This window comes from Hypanus sabinus, chromosome 2 (assembly GCF_030144855.1).
Source record: "Hypanus sabinus isolate sHypSab1 chromosome 2, sHypSab1.hap1, whole genome shotgun sequence".
NCBI lineage: Eukaryota > Metazoa > Chordata > Chondrichthyes > Myliobatiformes > Dasyatidae > Hypanus > Hypanus sabinus.
Window position 1 is genome coordinate 121,738,053 of NC_082707.1, and position 21,773 is coordinate 121,759,825.

Below are 21,773 nucleotides of genomic sequence, written 5' to 3' on the forward strand. Positions count from 1 at the left end.
TTTGAAATGTAGAAGATTGAGGGGACTTTTGATAGGGATATACAAAATTATGAGGGGTATAGATAGGGTAGATACAAGCAGACTTTTTCCACTGAGGTTGGGTGGGACTACAACTAGAGGTCATGGGTTAAGGTGGAAAGTTTAAGGGGAACATGAGGGGAATCTTCTTCACTCGGAGGGCTGTGAGAGTGAGGAATAAGCTGACAGTGCATGCAAGCTTGATTCAACGTTTAAGAGCAGTTTGGATAGGTACATGGATGGTAGGTGTATAGAGGGCTATGGTCCTGGTGCAGGTCGATGGGAGTACGCAGTTTAAATGGTTCAGCGTGGACTAGATGGGTTGAAGGGCCTGTTTCTGTGCCGTATTTTACCATGACTATGAATGTTGCTTAGCTGAGGTTGCAAACAGTCCTTTACTAAATGGAACTTCCTTGTTGAAAAGGAAACTTGCCAGTTTCATATAACATTAATAAAAGAAACCAATTTTCCTGTAAAAACCAACAATAAAGCCAAGAATAGATACAACTCCTTAAAAGGGGAACCACTGATGTTATCATTCTGTTTATTCTGAGAAGCAGGTAAGGAACCTTGTGGAGGTTACAATGGCAGCAAACTATAGGACTTGGTGTCTAGACCCATGAAAAGTCCAAGCTCAGTTTCAACCCCAGGCTTGGTCTGCCTCCCATCTAATGTTGTCCTGGGCTACCAGGGAACAGCCTGTACACGAGCAAAAGGGACCTCCCTCAACCCCTGCTCCTGGACACCACTAGACATCAAAAGCTTGGATGGATCTCCACAACCCAATTTATTACAGGGAGGGTAAGCTATAATAATCAAACCTATCCCAATAAGCCTCACCCACAACAAAACACACAACTAGCCACTCCCCATGGCTCCGACAAGCATCGACCACAATGAAACCCACCCAGAATAAGCACCTTCCACAACAAGCACCTGCCCAAAGTAAAAGCTGTCCCAATGGTCCTCACCCGCTAGACCCGCTCACCACCCACAGTTTGCCACTGCCCATGGCTCTAAGGAGCCCCACCCATAATAAGCCCCATCCCCATCAAGACCCACCCAGAAGCTTACCCACAAGCTACATATATCACAAGCCCCACCCGTAAGTCTCACACACAAGCCCCATTCACACCACGTTCCACCCACAAGCTCCACCCACAACATGCCACACCCACACCACGTTCCACCCACAACAAGTTCCATCCACAAGATGCCCCAACCACAACCTCTCCCTTACATAGTTACAAGGCTAAGAACACTACATCATGCTGGTCCCAGACTTGAGGCATCAATGAGACAAACTGCAATGGAATGTATTAAGTGGCTTCTGTAGTTGTGACTTAATAACTCCACGGTTAACACTGCCTCAGCAGATTGGTGTGAGAATGCCTAACCTGAAGGAATTTTCCCAGTCTGATCCCTAGTCAGTTGTCATCCCTACCAGGAAGGGAATGTAAGGATCAGCCTTGAACGAACTAAAATCAGGAAAAGAGTAGTCACATTGCCCTCTCTTAGAGTTCCTATCACCCCAAGCTTCCGCATCTAGCCTATCATTTTCCACAACCTCAGCCATTTTCAGTGGAATCCTACCTCCGTATGGGAGCCTCTGTTGGGGTCAACCATGCACGCTGCCGCCCAGCTGTCTACATGATATGCAAACCAGTGCGCAAGTACACAAGCCTGGGCAGTACAATATGAAGGCCCGTGCAGCAGGCTCCCCCTCTCAACGCAGCTGAGGAATCCAAAGGAATGGCAAAGACCGATCCAGTTTGACACCAGCGGCATCACGGAGCTGTCAGTCAGTGTTGAACTCAATGCAGGACTTTCTTTTGGACCCCAGAACTGCAATTTCCCTCAGGGTTTACTCCCAAGGACTTCTCCATGATTGGGTACAGCCGCAAAACAAAGGAGATTTAAGGTCAGAGTTTTTCTTCATCTAGATGACCTTCCAACCACAGTCGATGAGATCCATCTGCTCGAAGTGACTGGTTTTAAGGTGCCAGTAACCTCTGCCCCTTCTCCTGTCAGTAGAAACGGTTCTGCCAGGCTTAGAAGCCAAGCCACACATGAAAGCCAGGAGCTGGACTCAGCTGGCAGAGGCTATTTGAGACGCACGCCATTGGGAGCATTTAATAGGTAGAGGGAGCTTATCCCCACTACCACCCCCAGCTATAACAATGATAAGGAAACTATCGTACTGCCAAACACCTTTAACGCCCCCCCAACTCTCTGCTTTCCATATAGATCATCCTTACTGTGATTCCCTTATCCATTTGTCCCTTCCCACTATTCCCCTCCTGGCACTTATCCCTGCAAGCGTAAGAAGCACTACACATGCCCATTCACCTCCTCCCTCACCTCTATTCAGGGCCCCAAATAGTCCTTCCAGATGAGGCAACACTTCAGCTGTAAATCTGTTAGGGCTGTCTACTGTGTCCGGTGCAGCCTCCTTCACCTTGGTGCCACCCGTCGTGGATTAGGGGACCCGCTTTGTCGAGCATCTTTGCTCCATCCACAAAAACCGGGATTTCCCGTTGGCCAGCCATTTTAATTCCAATCCCCACTCCTAATCCAACTGGTCATCACGGTCTCCTCTCCAGTGACAGTCCATATATCGTCTATGTAGACTCCAACCTGAAGGCATGGACATTGATTTCTCTCACTTCCCCTTCCTCCTTGCATTCCCACTCTGGCTCCCCTCTTACCTCTTCACTTCTCCTTTCCTGCCTATCACCTCCCCCTGAGGCTTGTCAATCAATTAATAAGCTTCAAGACTTGGCCTCAGTACCTCCTTGTGCAATTGGATACTTGATTTCCTCACTTGCAGACCCCACTCAGTGGGACTGGCAGCAACGTGTCCTCCACAATCACCAGCAGCACACGTTCACCGGAAGGCTGTGTGCTTAGTCCCCGATCTGCTTGCTTTACGCCTATGACTGTGTGGCTGAGCACAGCTCTAAAGCTATAGTTAAGTTTGCTGATGACACCACTGTCGTAGGCTGAATCAAAGGTGGTGATGAATCAGCACACTGGCGGGAGGGAGATTGGAAATCTGGTTGAATGGTGCCACAACAATAACCTTTTACTTAATGTCAGCAAGAACAAGGAGCTGATTATTGACTTCAGGAGGAGGAAACTGGAGCTAGTCCTCATCAGGGGATCACAGGACCTACACTGGGTACAACATGTAAGTGCAATTATGAAGAAAGTATGGCAGCACCTCCACTTCGTTAGGAGTTCGTGAAGACTTGGCATGATGTCTGTAACTCTGACTAACTTCTATGGATGTGTCGTGAAGAATATATTGACCAGCTGCATCATAATCACTAATATACTTGAATGGAAAATGCTACAAAAAGTACTGGATACAGCCCAGTCCATCACAGGTAAAGCCCTCCCCACCACTGACCACATCTACATGGAATGTTGTTGCAGGAAAGCAGCATCCATCATGAGGGACATGCTCTCTTCTCACTGCTGCCATCAAGAAGGTACAGGAGCCTCAGGACTCACGCCATCAGGTTCAGGAACAGTTACTACCCCTCAACCATCAGGCTCTTGAACCAGAGAGGACAACTTCACTTGCCCCATCACTTAATAGTTCCCACAGTCTATGGATGAAATTTCAAGGACTGCTCTTGTGCTCTCATTATTTATTATTATTGATTATTTGTATTTGCACAGGCTTTTTGCCTGTTGTATATTGGTTTTCCACCCTGTTAGCGTGATCTTTCATTGATTCTATTATGCTTATTGTATTTATTGAGTATGCCTGCAAGACTTTGAACGTTTCTCCCACAGTCCATACTCTTCTCCTCTCAGATTTCTTCTTCTTCAGCCCTTTACCTTATCCAGCTTCTCATTTCAAACCCCCTCCTCCACCCAGCTGGCTTCACCTTTCACCTCCTCCCCCTCCGCCACTTTCTTATTCTAGCTTCTTCCTCCTTCCTTTCCAATCCTGATGAAAGGTCTTGGCCCGAAATTTTGACTGTTTATTCCTTTCCACAGATGCTGCTTGGCCTGCTGAGTCCCTCCAGCATTTTGTGTGTGTTACTCAGAGTTTCCAGCATCTGCAGCATCTCTTTAGTCCTCCCGCTGCTTTTTGTATTGAGGAAATCAAAACCAATCTCACACTGTGCCTGTTGATAGATGAGGCTGGAATGACAGAGACATTAAGGCAGTCTTTTGTCCCTCACCCTGTAAACAAACACAATCAGACCAGACATCTGACACAAAGGAAGTTAAAAACAAGCCTTTTTACTCACTCCTCTCATCAAAGAGATGGTGACTAATAATGTGTACTCTAAATCCATCCAAACAAAAATGCTGGAGGAACTCAGCAGGCCAGGCAGTATCTATGGAAAAAAATGCACAGTCCATCTTTCAGGCTGAGAGCCTTCAACTGGACTGGAGGTTAAAAAAGATGAAGAGTAGATTTAAAAGGTGGGGGGAGAGGAGAGAGAAACACAAGGTGATAGGTGAAACTGGGAGGGGGAGGAATGAAGTAAAGAGCTGGGAGGTTGATTGGTGAAAGATATACAGGGCTGGAGAAGGGGGAATCTGATAGGAGAGGACAGAAGGCCATGGAAGAATGAAAAGGGGGGAGGAGCATTAGAGGGAGGTGATGGGCAGGCAAGGAGATAAGGTGAGAGTTGGAAAAGGGGATGGGGAATGATGAAGGTGGGGTGGCATTACCAGAAATAAATCACTTATTATTGCTACTTTGGGTACTTAGTGAGAGGCTTGTGACTGATGCAAATGAGCAGGTGTTTGAATATCTGGTTGAAACTTGGTTAAAGATAATCGTAGATCTCCTCTTTTCACAACGTCAAGACAGTTATGAACTTTTGATAATAGGCGAAGAGCTAAACCCACATTCAATTAGATAAGTGGTGGGAAATTAATTAGGAACAACTTTGCTTTCTTCCAGATCTGTGGAAACTTATTTTGATTATCACTAGTTACCTAGAAAATTTGTTTGCTGCATTTGAATTTTGCTGAGCTGTTGTATCACTCTGCAGCTCAATAAGACATTCTTGCAAAGTGGTGCCAACATCATTCACGTTCACCCCAAACGAATCCACCACCCAAACTGGAATATGCATCTCCAGCAGCTCTCTGAACAGAAATTCCTTATCAGTTGTTTCAAATGATCAGGATATACAATCAGATCATCATCTTGCAATTCTATTTGAGTGGCCAGTGAAAGAAATTACATCAACTCATGATGTCCAATATTGCTGCTGAAAAGTTTGAGCTTTCCAAGGGAAGTGGTAATAGCCTCTTTGCATGATATGAGATTAAATGACATCAACTATGTCAAACTCAGCAGCGACAATAACTTTAAAATGCTACATTACTATCCCAAAGTGCAACAAAGCAACAAATACAATTCCCTTTTGATATGCTTCAGACCTCTGTATGCAATAATAGCTATTCAAAATCTTCTTTGTTTTCCACACCAAGGTGTCAAAACACTTGATCTTGAAGTGCATTTGATTTGATTAAGTTGACAGCCTTTATTATGGATGTCACACAATCAAATGCTGACATGTATGTGTTATGGTCCGGTCCAGAGACCGCATTCCGGGTCTTGATCCGGTCCGCGGACTCCAGACTCTGGGTCTTGTAGCCGTCCCTCCTTTCGCCCTTGAGCCCAATTAGTCACACCTGTGGATCATCGTGGCTTGTTGGGGCTCAAGGAGGTGCACCTGATGCCCATCAGCTGGCGATGCCCATTGGGGCTCTGGGACTGAGTGGAGTTGGGGGGTTGTCTTGCTTATCCTGTTCCTCTGGCTTGGAGTTCCCCTCATTAAAGATGAGTTCTTCGAGTAAGTCTGGCAGTCACCCTAGACCTAGTTCCCTTCCTATCCCTTACCTTCATCGGGCAAGCCTAGCTGGACTGCTGTTGCCCAGCAGGGGACTCTGCCCCTTTCCATCCCTTGCTGCCGATTGGTTGTGCCCTGCAACCTACCCAGGTGCCCTGGTACCTGCCCAGGCCCCTGTGTTCCTGCCTGGGAGGTCCGGGCCCTGCCTAGGAGTTATGTGGCCTGTCCAGAGGTCTCTGCCCCTACCTATCTCTCGTTGTTGACGGGTTGTGCCCTGCTACCTACCCAGGTGCCCTGTGACCTGCTTAGGCCCCTGTGTTCCTGCCTGGGAGGCCCAGGAGTTACGCGGCCAGCCCAGTGAACTTCTAGACCCTGCCTGAACTCCGGGATCCCGCCTTGCCTGAACTCTAAGACTCTCCTGGAACCCCAGAAACAACTTGAACGTCATGTCTCTCACGCACACCATGGTCACCACATCTTGTCTATCGTTTAGTTGTTCCTGTCCTGCCCCTAGTGCTTCAATGCCTGTGTCCTGCAATTGGGTCCAGCCTCCTGTCCTCTTATGACAGTATGACACAGTATACGCAAACAATATCAGGCTCGTGTTGCTTTATAACCCCAGAACATAAAACTAATTGAAGGAAAAACAAGGGAGCCAGGAGGTAACTCGTGTATGTTCATTTCTACTTAAGGCGAGGCATGCACATATGACATTGTAGCACCATGATGCATGCAATTCACACATTTTTACATATAACTCATAATAAATTATTTAAACAAACAAGAATGCTTGATCAAACAATATATTTGCAATATTACTCAAATATTACTAAAATATTAAATACACAACACTCCTCCCTCCTTAGCTATAAACTTCAACTCAATATAGAGAGCATCTCAACTATATTATACAACTACTATATATAGACATCCATAGCATAGTAAATTTTAAATTGTTCCATTCTGGCCAAAAGACAGTCACTGAGCAGGCTTTCTTACTCTTGGGAAATAATGTTTTGTCTGACTTGGGAGTGGTGGTGGTGTAGTCATTTTGTCTGGCAGGTAAGAATCGTGCCTGTGAAAACAATCTCAGGTCTTGAGGCCACCTTCGTGGTGGTTGTAGGAGTTGGCTCTGAGACTGCAGGAAGTGGTTCTGGCAGCTCTGGGATCTATCTTGATACCTTACTTCTTTCTTGGTCCCAGCTTCTTTCTCTTTCTTTTTGTTTCTTGTATCTCAGAATTTGCTAATTTCTCGTGAAATTAGGTCTCGTTTATCCTCTTCCATTTCCATATGTCATCCTCCTCTTTCTTTTCGTTTTTCTTCTTTCTTGGATGTGCATCTCCATCTTGGGAAGGTGCATTCAGTTCACCGGAACATCCTCTTATTAATCCTTCTATTTGGTCCCTTTGCAATCTGAGCGACAAGGTCCTTCCTTGGTCTAATCAGCTTTCCAAACAGAGTCACAGAGGGTGGCATCAACCCTATGTTGGGCAACGGTTCATAGTGTACAGCAGGGAGACAGTTGTGCCAACAATCTTTCTTAATCCACTTTCAGTCAACTCTATTACAGGAAATATGACATGCAAGTAGTTGATGGATCTCCAATCAAGTTGTTGTTGTCTCAGCCAATCACCTCCCCAAAATGCTGCCCCTCCTGTCTTCACCACATACAAGCCCAATGTGGCTTGTTGGTTGGGTATCTTCTCACTGCTACAAATGTCATTCACGCAGGAATGATATTTTCTAAAGTGTAAGTTCTTAGCCGAATATCTGCAGGCTTCAGTTTAGTGTCTTGGAAATGCCATTCAAACACATTTTGTGGAATGACTGAAAGAGCCGAACCAGTGTCCAATTACATGTTAATTAATTTGCCATTCACTCATGGTATAAGCCATATTGCTGTGCCTATTGTTAGTTTTCTCACTGTAAAGCTCAAGGCTAGCAACAGCATACAGATTAGTGCTCTTTAGGAAACTACAACTTGACTTTTTATCTTTTACTCTTCCCCATGCAATCCATTTACTTTTGTCTCCCCAACAAGATCTCTCTACTTCCTTGCATTTTCTGCAAGTTTCGCCTTTAAATTGGTCTGGTGTATGTGAGCCCCTGCCACAACAGTAACACAGTTTGTTTGGCCAGACCAGTTTCTGTTTAGATACTGCAGTTTTGTTTATGCTTACTTCCATTCCTGAATGCAACTCAGTCCTCTCGCTCTGCTGTTTCCATTGATACAGCTATTTCAACTGCTCTTTTAAACTTAAGTCATACTACAGTTAAGAGCCATTTCTGCATAATTTCTTGTAAGATATCACAAACTAAACTTCTCAGTGCACCATTAAGCCTATCATTGAACCGATAATGCTCAATTATTCAATTCAGCCATCTAAACTAAAATGGACTCCCCTTCCTTTTGATTCCACTTATAAAACCCAAAGCATTCTGCAATCAACAATGGTTTCAGTTCTAAATGTTCCTGCATTATTTTCATGATAACAGCAAAGCTCATTTTGCCAGATTTGAATAGAGTTCAAATTTCAAAGTACTTTTATTTACAAAGTACATATATGTCACCATATACAACTCTGAGATCAATTTTCTTGCAGGCAGGGTTGTATGTACAGACATGTATATACTTTATAAGTTTTATATGTACTTTATAAGTCAAACTTCTAAGCAAACAGTATGCCTTTAAATCCAATCCAACTCACTTTTCATTGACAAATTCATTTACTTCAATTCACTCAGTATACATGAACCAGTTATCCATTGTGCAATGGAACGTGTTTACCTTTCCGATGAAGCCAGCCATTCATTTCTGCTTTTTTTTTCCAAATTATTATTATCACCTGGTACTAACTATTTCGGAACCCATGAATTCTTCCATTTCCTGCCTTTTTCCCCTCTTGCAAAGAAAAAGAGTGCTGCGATTTTACTTAACTCGATTAATTCTTGCTGCACTTTTTCTAACTTGAACATCTCGCTGCACCTCAGCAGGTAGGGAGTCATCTTGGGTTCGTTTAAAACTCATTCATCACCACTGTTATGATTTGTAACACCAAAACATAAAACTAATTGAAAGGAAAACAAGGGAGTCAGGTCATAACTCATGTACATTCGTTGTTACTTAAGGCAAGGCATGCACTTATCATGATGTATGCAATTCACTAATGTACAGAATTACTAAACAAACAAGAATAATTAATCAAACAATAGGTTTACAATATTACTCAAATGCTACTAAAATATTAAATACACAAGGTACTGCATTTTTTTAAATGAGCAATGCATCTTACTGCCACAGAAACAGCACCATCAGTTGCACAAGCTTTTCAAGCCATTACATTTTCCAGCAGGATATTATTTTCAAAGATATAGCTCTTGACTTCTTCAAAAATAGTTTCACCTTCAGTATCTGTCGTAAGCTTTTAGGCAAAAGGGTGTGTGTGTGTGTGTGTGTGTGTGTGTGTGTGTGTGTGTGTGTGTGTGTGTGTGTGTGTGTGTGTGTGTGTGTGTGTGTGTGTGTGTGTGTGTGTGTGTGTGTGTGTGTGTGTGTGTGTGTGTGTGTGTGTGTGTAGTACTGTACCAACTACAAAATTGTGTGAGTAGGTTCTACTGAAAATTAGAAAACACCTAAAAATTATAATAAATATAATCTCATGTATCAGTTTCAGTATTGAACATGCATGTAAAAATAAACTAACTTTTCAGGCAGTATTTTTTAAAATAATTATATTTTTCAGGCTTTTAAAAGCTATATACACGCGAATTCTATCTGACAATAAAGAGCGTGTTCTCATCAAGAAAAGTGAATTGAATTTCCTTTCAAAATGTGTTAAGTTATCAGGGATTTAATGGAAGTTGTGCTGGTAGATGGGGACGTAGTGATAGACGTCACGTGTTCTCACCTCTCTGCAGTTAGTGACAGATGACTTCACCCTCTTCTGGGGAGTAACTGCACCCTCCTTGTCACATTTTATAAATATTATAGCACACAAGGGTCGGTGGAAGCAGCCCCATGCTGACTGGACTTGCTGCCGAAAACCTCGTCCGAATCTGCAGTTTGTGATTTGGGGGGAGGACGTGGAGTGGGACCCAGTGGGCTGCTCTGCAGGGTATGAATGGTGATTCGTGCATAGTCAAGCAGGAGTAGAGATAACCATCAACAAAGCTGTTTTGCTGCCTCATTTGCATCATCTAGCATATTTTCCCATTCATTTCATTCAGGGATCCAATTAAGTCACATATATTCATTTCTTTTTTATTTATACATTTTAGCAATATTTCATTAAAATAGTAAAACTTATCACGGCCCATTCAGAAATTCCTGTGGCCTCCAATTTGTTTTACTTGTGGCCCCTGTTGAGCACCACTGATCTAGTCAATAGTTCAGACCCTAAACTCAGATGGTTAGGTTAAATATTAGTGTCTTTCCACCTTCAGGTTCAAGTATGGGCCCATTTACCATGCTCTCTCTTACAGTGTGAACATTCATCCCATAATCTCTCAATTCCATGAGCCACAAATTAGCTAACAGCTTTTTAGATGGAGCTTTGCTGGATGCCTTTAGCCACTTATTACTGCTCGTGGCTGTTCCTAATATGAACGCAGCTAAATCACAATCACGCCAATCCTAAGACATTTCTCTTTCTCCTGAAGCATCTCTAACCTAAAACACTAACACTATGTCTCTTTCCGCCTCTGCAGCCTGACCCGCTCTGTAGTTCCATCTTTCTTTTTGCTCTGAAGTGTAACCCTGAGTTTTACCAACCAGCAGTACATGAGCAGGGGAAGTCACTGAGGCGGAGGTCATGCAGCTAAAGTTCTGTAACTGAGGATAGGGAGCTGCGGAGAAGCAGCAGGCAGAGTCGCTGCCATTAATCCTGACTTGTGACGCTGTCTGTGTGGAGTTTGCACGTTCTCCCTGTGATTGCGTGGGTCGCTTCTGAGGGCTCCAGTCTCCTCCTACACCCCAAAGGCTGCTGTGAAGTCCCCTCTCCCTGGTGGGTGGCAAGAGAATCAGGGTGATGGAAGATAAGTTGGGCAGTGGGATTTATGAGACAGCTCTTGGCTTTGGCATAGATTCAATGGGTGGATTCCCTCCTTCATCCCCTGAAGCAATCACAAAATGATTAAGTGATATTGACTTGGGCAGTAAGAATGAAACAGGACGTTCTGAAAACCCAGATTTGCGGCAGTATCACAACGCTGGGAACAGAAAGCTCTGGACAGTCTGCTTTCTCAGCATGTCCAGGACTTATTTGATCGGTACATGGATGGCAGGGGTATGGAGAGTGATGGCCCGGGTGCAGGTCAATGGGAGTAGGCAGTTCAAATGGTTTGGCACTAAATGGGCCAAAGGGCCTGTTTCCAAGCTGTATTTTTCATTGACTCTTTCTATGACTAATGAAACCTCCCATAACAGCGCAAGTATTCAGACGTAAACAAATACGAGGAGGGGGAGGCTGGCCTTTCAGTCTGCACACACAGGGCATGCGACCCAGCCAGATGGAAGTACAATAACACGCGGTTCTTGGACAGATAGAAGAGTGCACAGGAAGGGTGGAACAGGAAAAGGTGTGAGGGTAGGGGAGTGGTGGATCCCAACACTATTTAAAGGCAAAGAACTGCACAACACAGTAGGAAGGCTCTTTAGGAGTATTGCCGCATCAGCAGCCAAGTTTCAGATAGCTTTTCTGTGTGCAGTGATAGCGCCTGCAGCCTGAGATGATGTATGGAGCTGTATGTATTCTTAGAAAGTAAAATCAGTCCAGGATAGAGTTGTGGGGGGGGGGGGGGGGGAAGAGGGAGGGAGCTCTGAGCCAGAGAGTGTGAGAGGATGGGTGTAGCTCAAGAGAGAGGGAAACTCACCCCAGGGCAGCATGAGGGTGGGTTTAGATACAGAGAGAATAGAATTACCCAATGTGTAAAGGGCAATGATTAACTGGAATTCACTTGGTCTCCAGAGAGAATGGAACTAAGATACTAAGATTCTAATTGGATCAGTTGAGTGTTTACTCCTAGACTGGGTAAAAGATGAGACCATTTTAAGTGGAATACAGGAAAACACTGAAATATTGTGGAACTGATATTTCCCCCGAAAGCCTGAGAGAGACTGAACCAAGAGCAGCTGTGTAAAGGGCTGAAACCACGAACCAGCTCAATATAATCACAAGGGGGAAAAACACAAGCACTTTCCTGAATTCACAGCTATCTACTAATTATTTTAACTGTTGTTCAACAAGAACTGTTTCAAGGCATTTTAAGTTTAACACCAGCTGTAGGCCACGTCACAGATCCTGGGTGAATCACTGGGAATTTCGATTATTTGACTTGGGTGTGATGGTCAAGGCAACACCACTAACAAACAGGAACCTGATGCAACCTGATAGACCTTTTACAACAAACACAAAGCTACATGTTTAATTTGGGTATTTCATTTACCTTTCCATACAGAACAACCTTCTAACACAAGAACTAATAATAGTTCTGTCAATGTTATTGATGAAAATCCTGGCTTAGAGTGAAATTGAGAAGGAGTATATAGCAGCAATACTGTATCTGAGATTATTTCCTAAATCCTACATGCATAGAAGGAATGGACAGGAGGAGGATAGAAGTTGTGTTTGTACAGCACCAAGCTATCCCAAACAGCTTGGGATGTTTTTCCAAATTAATGATGACACAGAAATATAAGGTGTTTACAAAGCTATGCCCCACAAACTCCAAAGCAGGTTATCACATTTATTGGAGCACTTTAGTAGTCCAGTACAAGAGGACGCAGGTGTAAGATCAGATGTGACAGATTTACAAGGGACATTAAGGACAGCTTCTTCATGCATATTTGGAATGAGCTGCCAGAAATAGTGCTTGAGGTGGCACATTAGTAGCATTTAAAAGCTAGCGCAGTAAGTAAATGAATAGAAGAGGTCAGAGGATTACAGATCAGAAGGGATTAGTTCATTGGACAATACAGTTGGTATGGACCTGGTTAGACTCTAAGATGTATGACTCCATGTTCTCCACAGCCAATACAGGAATTACTGTAAGTATGGGCATATCACCCTCAGAGGGCCACATGAGTGGCAAGGATGGCAGAGTTAAAACAAAAGTTAACACTACTGATTGTATTGACCTCGAATACAAACATTTTGCAGTAAACATCCTTCTAGATATACTGTGGATTCTAGTTAATTGGGCCATCAGTTAACTGGTGCAGCCACTTACTTCAGACAACACTTAAAAAACAAAAATATTCAAGAAAATAGCTGGGTTTCCCTTCATTTATTTGGGGCACTAGGCCGCTTAAGTGAGACAACAGACTGTTGTCAAACAGATTCTAACTAGTGTCACTGACGTGTATTTGTGTGGCTGTTAGGCACCATACCGTGCTTAGAGCAAACAGTTTTTAAACAGCATCAATTGCATGTGTTTGTGTTCAAAGATCAGTGATTTCTGTCACTGATAGTTGGTGAGAAATAACCAGCAAAAGAATTCAGAACCATTTTGCTCACTGCGGTTTCAAACATTCAGGCATGGAGATGCCAGGAACAGCTGGGAGTGAAAATGAAATTATTTCACTACTTCAACAAGTTAAGAACTCCGAAGAACTTGAAGGTATCAACAATCATCTGTAACGTTACAATGAAAATGAAGGTACGGAAGATGCAATTGCCGAAAGCATTGTGTGAAGCCAGTCCATTATCTACACAAGGTGTCCGCGATGATTTTGTTCATATACAGTCAATCAAAAGAAACCAGCAGTGTACTCTGGATAACTACCTCTGTTGATTATCATTAGGAGTGACAGCTTTTTAGTACTGTAGTAGTATTGTTAGTGTTCTAGTTTGTCCTGTATATTTCATTTAAATACATAATTTCTTACTCAGTTAAATAATAGTTCATCTTTTTTATATGTGAACTATTTATGAAAAAGACAAACTACAATTTAACTTCGGCTAATTGGTGAAGCCTCTTAATTTAGCCAAAATATTCCAATGTGTCCCAATTACTGAAATCCACTGTATACTTTTTACAATGAATAAAGTTACTGTTGAAATAACAGTCTATTTAGTGGTGTCATTGTTTAAAAGACTGACATGGAACAGTTCGTCATGGAGAAGGCCTCAGGGTTTCTTCAAAATATCACAATGGTTTGCTACAAATTCACTTGAGTGAGCCTCTGTTTATCCTCCTCACCAACAATGCAATACAGTATTCCCTTAGCACCATGCAGGAATGCCAACCTGCACTGTAAAGACAAAAAGACACACAGCACAGCAAGAGGCCATTTGACCTTTCGTGTCCATGCCAAACAACATGTCCCTTCCTACACTAACCCATTCACCAGCTCTTTGTCCGTCGATTTTTATGCTTAGGCAATTTGAATGCTCATTTAAAGATTTCTCAATTATTGCATAGGTACTTACTTCCTACCTGCTCGGGAAGCATAGCTCCTACACCATATACAAATATGCCAACGATACCACTGTTGTTGCATGAATCACAGATGGTGATGAGTCAGTGTACAGGAGAGAGAGGACAACTGGTTGAGTGGTGCTGCAAAAACAGACTCTCACCCTGCATCAGTAAAACTACAGAACTTATTGCTGACTTCAGGAAGTTGAAAGAGGATGAACACTGATCGTGTTCAGTGGTGCTTTAAATTCCTGGCTGTTAACATATTGGAGAACCTGTCCTGGGCCCAGATATCGCTGATTGAATCTAGACTGCACTGCCTGAAAGAGAGGTGGAGATAGTTCAATTCAAGGCTACTGTTACATGCGTGTTTTATAAAGTTGGACTATAATGTCCGAGCTGTTATATGTTGTGCCCTGACTAATGATTGAAATTACCCACGTGCCTTCTTCCATCATCTTATCTCTCCATGTTGCCACCTTCAGAAACCTTTGGATTTGTATAAAAAGTTTCCTCTGTTTCTCCAAACTCACCAGAGCCATTTCTGGTTTACACCCTACCCCTGTTATTCCTCACACTTATTATCCATCGCCGTTTGCTCTGCCCATCTTACCAAATGATCGTTATCACCCTGTAGCCAATGGCTATTCTCTTCACTAATAACAACACCATCAATGTTCTTGCCATCTGCAAATTTACTAACCATACCTCCTGCATTCACCCACAGACCGTTAAAGTATGTATCAATTGGTCACAGGCTTCATGATTTCATAAAAACAATCCTTTGGGTAGTGGGGTGGAGGCACATCTCCACATGATGATGATGATGATGTCATCACCCTCTCCCCTTTTTTACCAAGCTGACTTTGGGTCCAATTTGTCTAGGATCCTACAGGTTCTAACCTTTTCGGCATGTTTTCCATGTAGGACCTAGGCAAAGGCCTAACCATCAACCACATTACATGCTCAATGCTCTGTCTGATATAAATTACATCAGAAAGAAATTGCACTAACGATAAAATAGACACATACAGTCAGAGCAATACAGCACGAATGCAGACCTTTCGGCCCATCAAGTCCATGCAACCATGGTGCCCACCCCGCATTCAGCACATATCGTTCTATGCCCCACACCTCTACGTACCTATCCAAGTGCTTCTTAAATATTCTTGTGTCAACTTCCACCACTTCTGGCAGATCGTTTCATATACATACTGTCCTCTGTGTGAAAAAGGTGCCCCTCAGATCTTTTTTAAACCTTTTGCTTCTCACCCTACACCTATGCTCCCCTGCTTTGCTCACCCTAGCCTGTGGAAAAGACCTTTCCCATCCAGCTTATCTATGTTTCTCATAATTTTAAACACTTCTATAAGAATAAACATTTTCACAATGTTTTGAAATGCCCTGTATAAATTTTCCTCTTGGAATCACTGCATTTAGATGATAAAGATATTATTTTGTAAACTTTGAGGCTCCTAAGTCTGAACTGTATCTTACAGAATTAATTACATAACTCAAGAATATTTGAATGCACTGGGTCCAAAGTCAAATAGAAAATACTGTTTCTTTGGAAACAGATGAGCTTCTGAGAGTACCTACAAACTTTATTTCTGCAAAATATGCCACTGAACCCTTAGGAATACTTGACATGTACATGATGTAGTAATATGATGATAAAATGATAATTAGACCTGTCTGTTATGAAGAAATTCCTACACAATTAGCAATTTAATGTAATTACGTATTTCTAAGCCATCTGTCTACACTAAGCTATTGACTCAGCAGCATTTATGGACATTTTTTATTGGTTTCACTTCAAGTTCCAACTTCTATTACATTTCCTGCATTATGAGTGTATGCATTTGTACGTGTTTGCATGTCTATATGGCAGCTTGTACATCTGTGCTTGCGTGTGTATTTTTGTATAAGAGAGTGTGTGTGTGTGTGTGTGTGTGTGTGTGCGTGTGCGTGTGCGTATGTATTGACTATCTTTCTGTATATAGTTGTAGGCACCCTAGGTTTTTGGTTTCAGATGGTATGATCTCCAAAGTGCTCTGATGTCAACATCATCCAGGCTGTCTGGGACTATCTGGAGAGGCAGAAGCAAGCAGGACAGCCAAAGCCTGCAACAAAACTGTGACAAATTCTGAGAAACGTCTGGAACAACCTACTAGCTGATTTTCTTATAAACTTGCACAACAGTGTACTTAAGAGAACTGATCCAGTTTTAAAGGGTGGTCACACCACATTTTTTTTACTCTTTACTGTTCTTTATAGTAATTTTTTTGATATTTAGAAACTTCTCATTTCATTATTCTTGAAAGCATCTTCACTTTACATATTTTACCTGTGTCTTAAGACTTTTGCACATTATTTTATATGTATGTCATTGTGTTTGTGTGTATGCATATATATGTGCATGTGTGTGTGTGTGTGTGTGTGTGTGTGTGTTACATTGAGGTAGTTTTGTTCCACCACCTGTAAACAATGCAGTCCCTGTCTGCCTGCGAAACTACATAACAAAAGAACTACTCACGCCTACTGCTGCTAGTTTTTGGCACAATTTCCTGTAATTTATCTCATACTGCACCAAGCAAGACAAGAGCATTTCTCCCAGCATGGGTGGACATGATAAACTTTAGAGCCAAGAGCTTGCTGTTCCTTGAACAAAACAAGAATGGAAATTATCATGTTGAGCAGCATCAGTGGAAAACCCAGTCAATTCAAGTCTGTGATCTTAAAGCCATCCCAGAGGGTCCATGCTTCCGGGGGTTTGGCCATTTTCTGATCTGCACATGGAAGCCCGCCACATGGGAGGAGACAATTTGACCCTGGCATCCCTTCTCCTTACACCTGTTCCTAAACTAAGAGCTCTAAAATATTCTTCTTACAGATGCTGTACTGGTTCCTGTTTGCTAGTTGCAATTGAACCTTCCCCAGGCATCCTCCAAGCCAGTGCATTCCAGATCACAACAGCAGACAGCACCCAGTCAAATGCCACACGGTGAAATGGTTTCCTCTCCACAAATGTAGTGTCTCCTGCTGCTTTTTATATTTTAAGTTTCTGTTTTGATAGATCTTTCCTATTCAGAGGAAGGCCATTTGGCCCATCATGTCTACAGCAGCAATCACATTCTCCCAGTAATTTTCCCTGGAATCTGCTTTCCCCATATTCCCATTAACTTCCCTCAAGTTTATTACATCCAACACCACCAGATGTAAGAGCAGCTACTTCCCTTCAGCCATTTGGCTCTAACACCAACCTAGACAACTCTACTCACTACCTCAGTGTGGCAACAGTATGACCACTTTACAGTATAACAGTTTGTTTTTGTTTTAATTGTGCATGATTTATGTTTACATGAGGAAATCTGCAGATGCTGGAAATCCAAGCAACACGCACACAAAATGCTGGTGGAACACAGCAGGCCAGGCAGCATCTATAGGGAGAAGCACTGTCAACTTATGTTTAATTATTTATTTATGTGATTTATGTTTAATTTGTTTTTTTTTGCATGAATGTTCTGTATCTGCTGCTATACAATTAAGTTTTCCATTGAACTTTAACATGATGTACTTGCGCATGACAATCAACTTTGACTTTGAAATTCTGCCATTCGGTTACACACAGAACAACACAGAAACAGGCACTTTGACTCACTACATCTGCACCAACCAAAAAAACAGCCAACTACACAATTCCCATTTCATTCTCCCCACGTTGCCCACCCCTCAGACGATAGCACCCGTGAACCCCACACGGTCACAGGAAGAAATAGCGAACTCCACACACATAACTGCAGAGATCAGGACTGAACCCCGGTTGTTGGAGCTGCCAGCCTCTGTCCCACTCCAAAACAAACACTCTTCTTCTGCCAATGACGTCATAGTTGTGCCCTCTGTTAGCCACCTTGCTGCCGATAGTTCTGCTCAAAACACCGAGTGTTTGGAGGGACCATTTGATGGTACCAGCTGAGCTCCTCAGTACTCTGGAGGTTCTTATCATTGTTGGAAATCTCCCTCCTGACTTTCTAAAGCGCTGCACGGCAGCTAGAGTTCAGGTCAAGCACTCACCAGACTGAAGTCCCGGTGATCCTCAGCGCCCAGGTCCTGCGCCTGACCTTCCAGCAGGTCATCCTCGGACTCCTCGAGGAGAGAAGAGCCCGTGGAGGAGAGCGAGGAGTTGGAGAGCTTGCGGCGCACTCTGATGTTGGAGTCCAGCTCCAACTCCAGGCTTTCCTGCGTCGTCCCTTCTTCCGAGGTGATGGTGAGTTGGGGGACGGGGAGTCGATGGCGCTGCCGAGGTTCCAGCTCGGTCCTCGCCTCCTCCCTGCCGGCCGGTTGCAGCCTGCAGACGGAGTTATCTGCCTCTTGGCTGGTGGGACCGGCGGAAGTGTTCGCCGTGCTCAGATCCACCATGGTGAATTTCGCTTGCGGTGCAGGGCTGCAATTCCTTTTGCTTCTGGACGTTTCGTTGATCGTGTAGGACTTTCGATGGAGCATTGCACGATGCTTCTCAAGGGGAACCTGCGTGGTTCCAACCTGCATGAATATCTTGGTCTGCAATCCACTTTGTTACCTGTCTGACTCTCTCTCTCTCCCTCCCCCGACTGCAAACCGTGCCAAAAGCGGAAGTTCAGTATCAGACCTCTGCAGCGAGGACGGGACAATCAGCGGCGCAGCCCAAATGTCTGACTTAAAGATCGAATACCCCTCCTTCTGCAACCAAGACAATTGGAGGCTCGATTCTGGGCGGTATTTGTGTAACCTGTGACAAAGCAACCACGACTTTGTTTGAGTTGCAATCTTGCGTAAACCAAATCAAGAGAATAACCGGGAACTGTTTAATGATGTTTGTGCAGACATTTCCAAGTACTGTATGTGAATAGTACTATCATGACCAAAGTTTGTTGTACTTCCTTACCCTGGAGAAGGGAGGGAGAGCGGCAAAGCGCTCTCTTGAACCCATAAAACCGTAAGACATAGGAGCAGAGTAAGGCCATTCGATCTATCAGGTCTGGTCTGCTACTTCATCATGGATGATCCATTTTCCCTCTCAACCCCATTCTCCTGTAGGCCTTTGATGCCCTAACTATTCAAGAACTTATCAACCTCCAACTTTAATACACCCAATGACTTGACCACCAGTCGTTGGTGACAATGTTACAGATGTTACCACCCACTGCCTAAAGAAAGTCCTCTTCAACTCTAAATGGCCATACCTGTAATTTGAGGCTGTGTCCCCTGGTCCCAGACTCACTCACTATAGGAAACATCCTCTCTCTATCCATTCTATCGAGGTCTTTCAATATGTGATAGGTTTCAATGAGATACCCCCTTATTCTTTTGAACGCCAGGATTACAGGTCCAGGGCCATTTAATGCTCCTTATTCATTGACTCTTTCATTCCCGGAATCATTCTCATGAAACCCCCTCTGGACCGTCTCCAAGGCTAGTAAAGCTTTTCTCAGATAAGGGGCCCCAAACTGCTCACAATGCTCCAGGTGTGGTCTAACCAATGCCTTATAAAGCCTCCGCGTTATATGCCTGCTCTGATATTGGGGCGGTACAGTAGTGTGGTGGTTATCACAATGCTTTGCAGTACCGGGTTCAGTTCCCGCTGCTGCCTGTAAGGAGGTTGCACGCTCCCCCCGTGATTGCTTGGGTTTCTCCGGGAGTTTAGGTTTCCTCCCAACAGCCCAAAGACATATTGGTTGGTAGGTTAATTGCTCATTGTAAATTGCCCTGCGATTAGGCTGGGATTAAATCAGGGGACTGCTGGGCAACATGACTTGAAGGGCCGGAAAGGCCTATTCCCTGTTGTAGCTCAATAAATAAATAATTAACTATTGTAGTCCTCTCGAACCGAATGCTAATATTGTATTTGCCTTCTCTACCACTGACTCAACCTGCAAGTTAACCTTCCGGGAATCCTGCACAAGGACTCCCAAGTCCCTTTGCACCTTGATTTTTGAATTTTCTCCCCATTTAGAAAATAGTCTACACCCTTATTTCTTGTACCAAAGTGCACGACCATACACTTCCAGACACCATATCCATCTACCAGTTCTTTGCCCATTCTCTCAATTTGTCAAAGGCCTTCTGCAGACCCCCTGCTTCTTCAATGCTATCTGAACCTCCGCCTATCTTTGTGTCATAAGCAAACTTAGTCGCAAAGCCCGCTGAACCGGGTTGCTGTACTGCAAAGCATTGTGCTAACCACTATGCTACTGTACTGCCCCCAATATAAGAGCAAGGATATAACGCTGAGGCTTTATAAGGCATTGGTTGGACCACACTTGGAGCATTGAGAGCAGTCTTGGGCCCCTTATCTAAGAAAAGGTTTGCTAGCGTTGGGGATGATGTAGAGGAGGTTCATGGGAATGATTCCGGGAATGAAAGAATCAACGTATAATCATCCAAATCATTGACATACAACATGAAAAGAAGTGGTTCCAACATCAGCCCCTGCAGAACCGCACAAGTCATCAGTAGTCAACCAGAAAGGTCAGTCTATCTGTCGAGATGGCTCCACGACACATTGTGGGGTCAAGTGGTTTATATGGGGCAGTAATGCAGTCAGGGTGCTGTATGCGACATGGAGATGTTGGTGGCATGCCCAGTGCAAATCATAAAAATTACTGTAAGGTATTCACTTACATTCATAGTACAAAGGGGGATTAGCGAGCTCGTGTCCATGAACCTTTCCAAAATCTGATGATGAAGGGGAAGAAGTCACTCCTAAAACACTGAGAATGGGGATTGCATACATAACTTGGTGAGCCAGATTCCAAACGACATGGATCACTGAAAAGCCCAACAGCAGTTTAATGGAGTTTTATATACAGTCGGCCCTCCTTATCTACAGGGGATTGGTTCCGGGACCCCTCGTAGATACCAAAATTCGCAGATGCTCAAGTCCCTTATTCAACCTGTCTCAATGCGATGGACCTTAGGACCCAGTGGAACCACAGATCTTATTTAACCTGTCTCAGTGCGGTGAACATTAGGACCCGGCGGTAGAGGTCTGAATCGTCAGTGTTGCTGTTCACAAAAATAATCACGATCACGATTGAAAATAAAATGGAAATAACAAAGCGGTGAAACCCCATCAGTCATTGGAAAAGCGTTAGGCTACGTCGGTCAACGATCGGAACAATTTTAAAGGATAAAGTGAGAAAGGCCCTGCCCCGATGAAAGCTACAATTATTACTAAGCAACGCAGTGGTTTAATTATTGGGTTTTGGGGTTTTGGTTTTTGATTCTCCACATCAACCCGGCACAGCGGAGAGCGCACTCGGGAGCGATCTGTCACTAGATTGAACTCAGGAACTTTCATTCCCGAGCCCGGTGCTGAAACATTCGTTCTTGAGTGTTTTGTATGCGTAGAAAGGTTAAATATATACTATATACTAAGACAGACGTTTGACTAACTGACACTAAATAATACCGGATGTACCTGTTCCGACTTACTTAGTAAGAGAACTTCCGATTTTTTTCGATCCCAA

At 43.6% G+C, this 21,773-nt stretch overlaps 1 protein-coding gene across 1 annotated transcript in view; it reads right to left on the minus strand.

Moving 5' to 3' along the window:
• LOC132383051 (inositol-trisphosphate 3-kinase A-like) overlaps positions 1 to 20,558 on the minus strand; it is an 88,933-nt gene extending 68,375 nt beyond the window's left edge. The window contains exon 1 of the mRNA XM_059953775.1: positions 18,340 to 20,558. Coding sequence (XP_059809758.1) covers positions 18,340 to 18,813 — 474 coding nt within the window. The 5' untranslated portion in view covers positions 18,814 to 20,558. The remainder of the gene's footprint in view (positions 1 to 18,339) is intronic.
• Between the last annotated feature and the right edge of the window lie 1,215 nt (positions 20,559 to 21,773).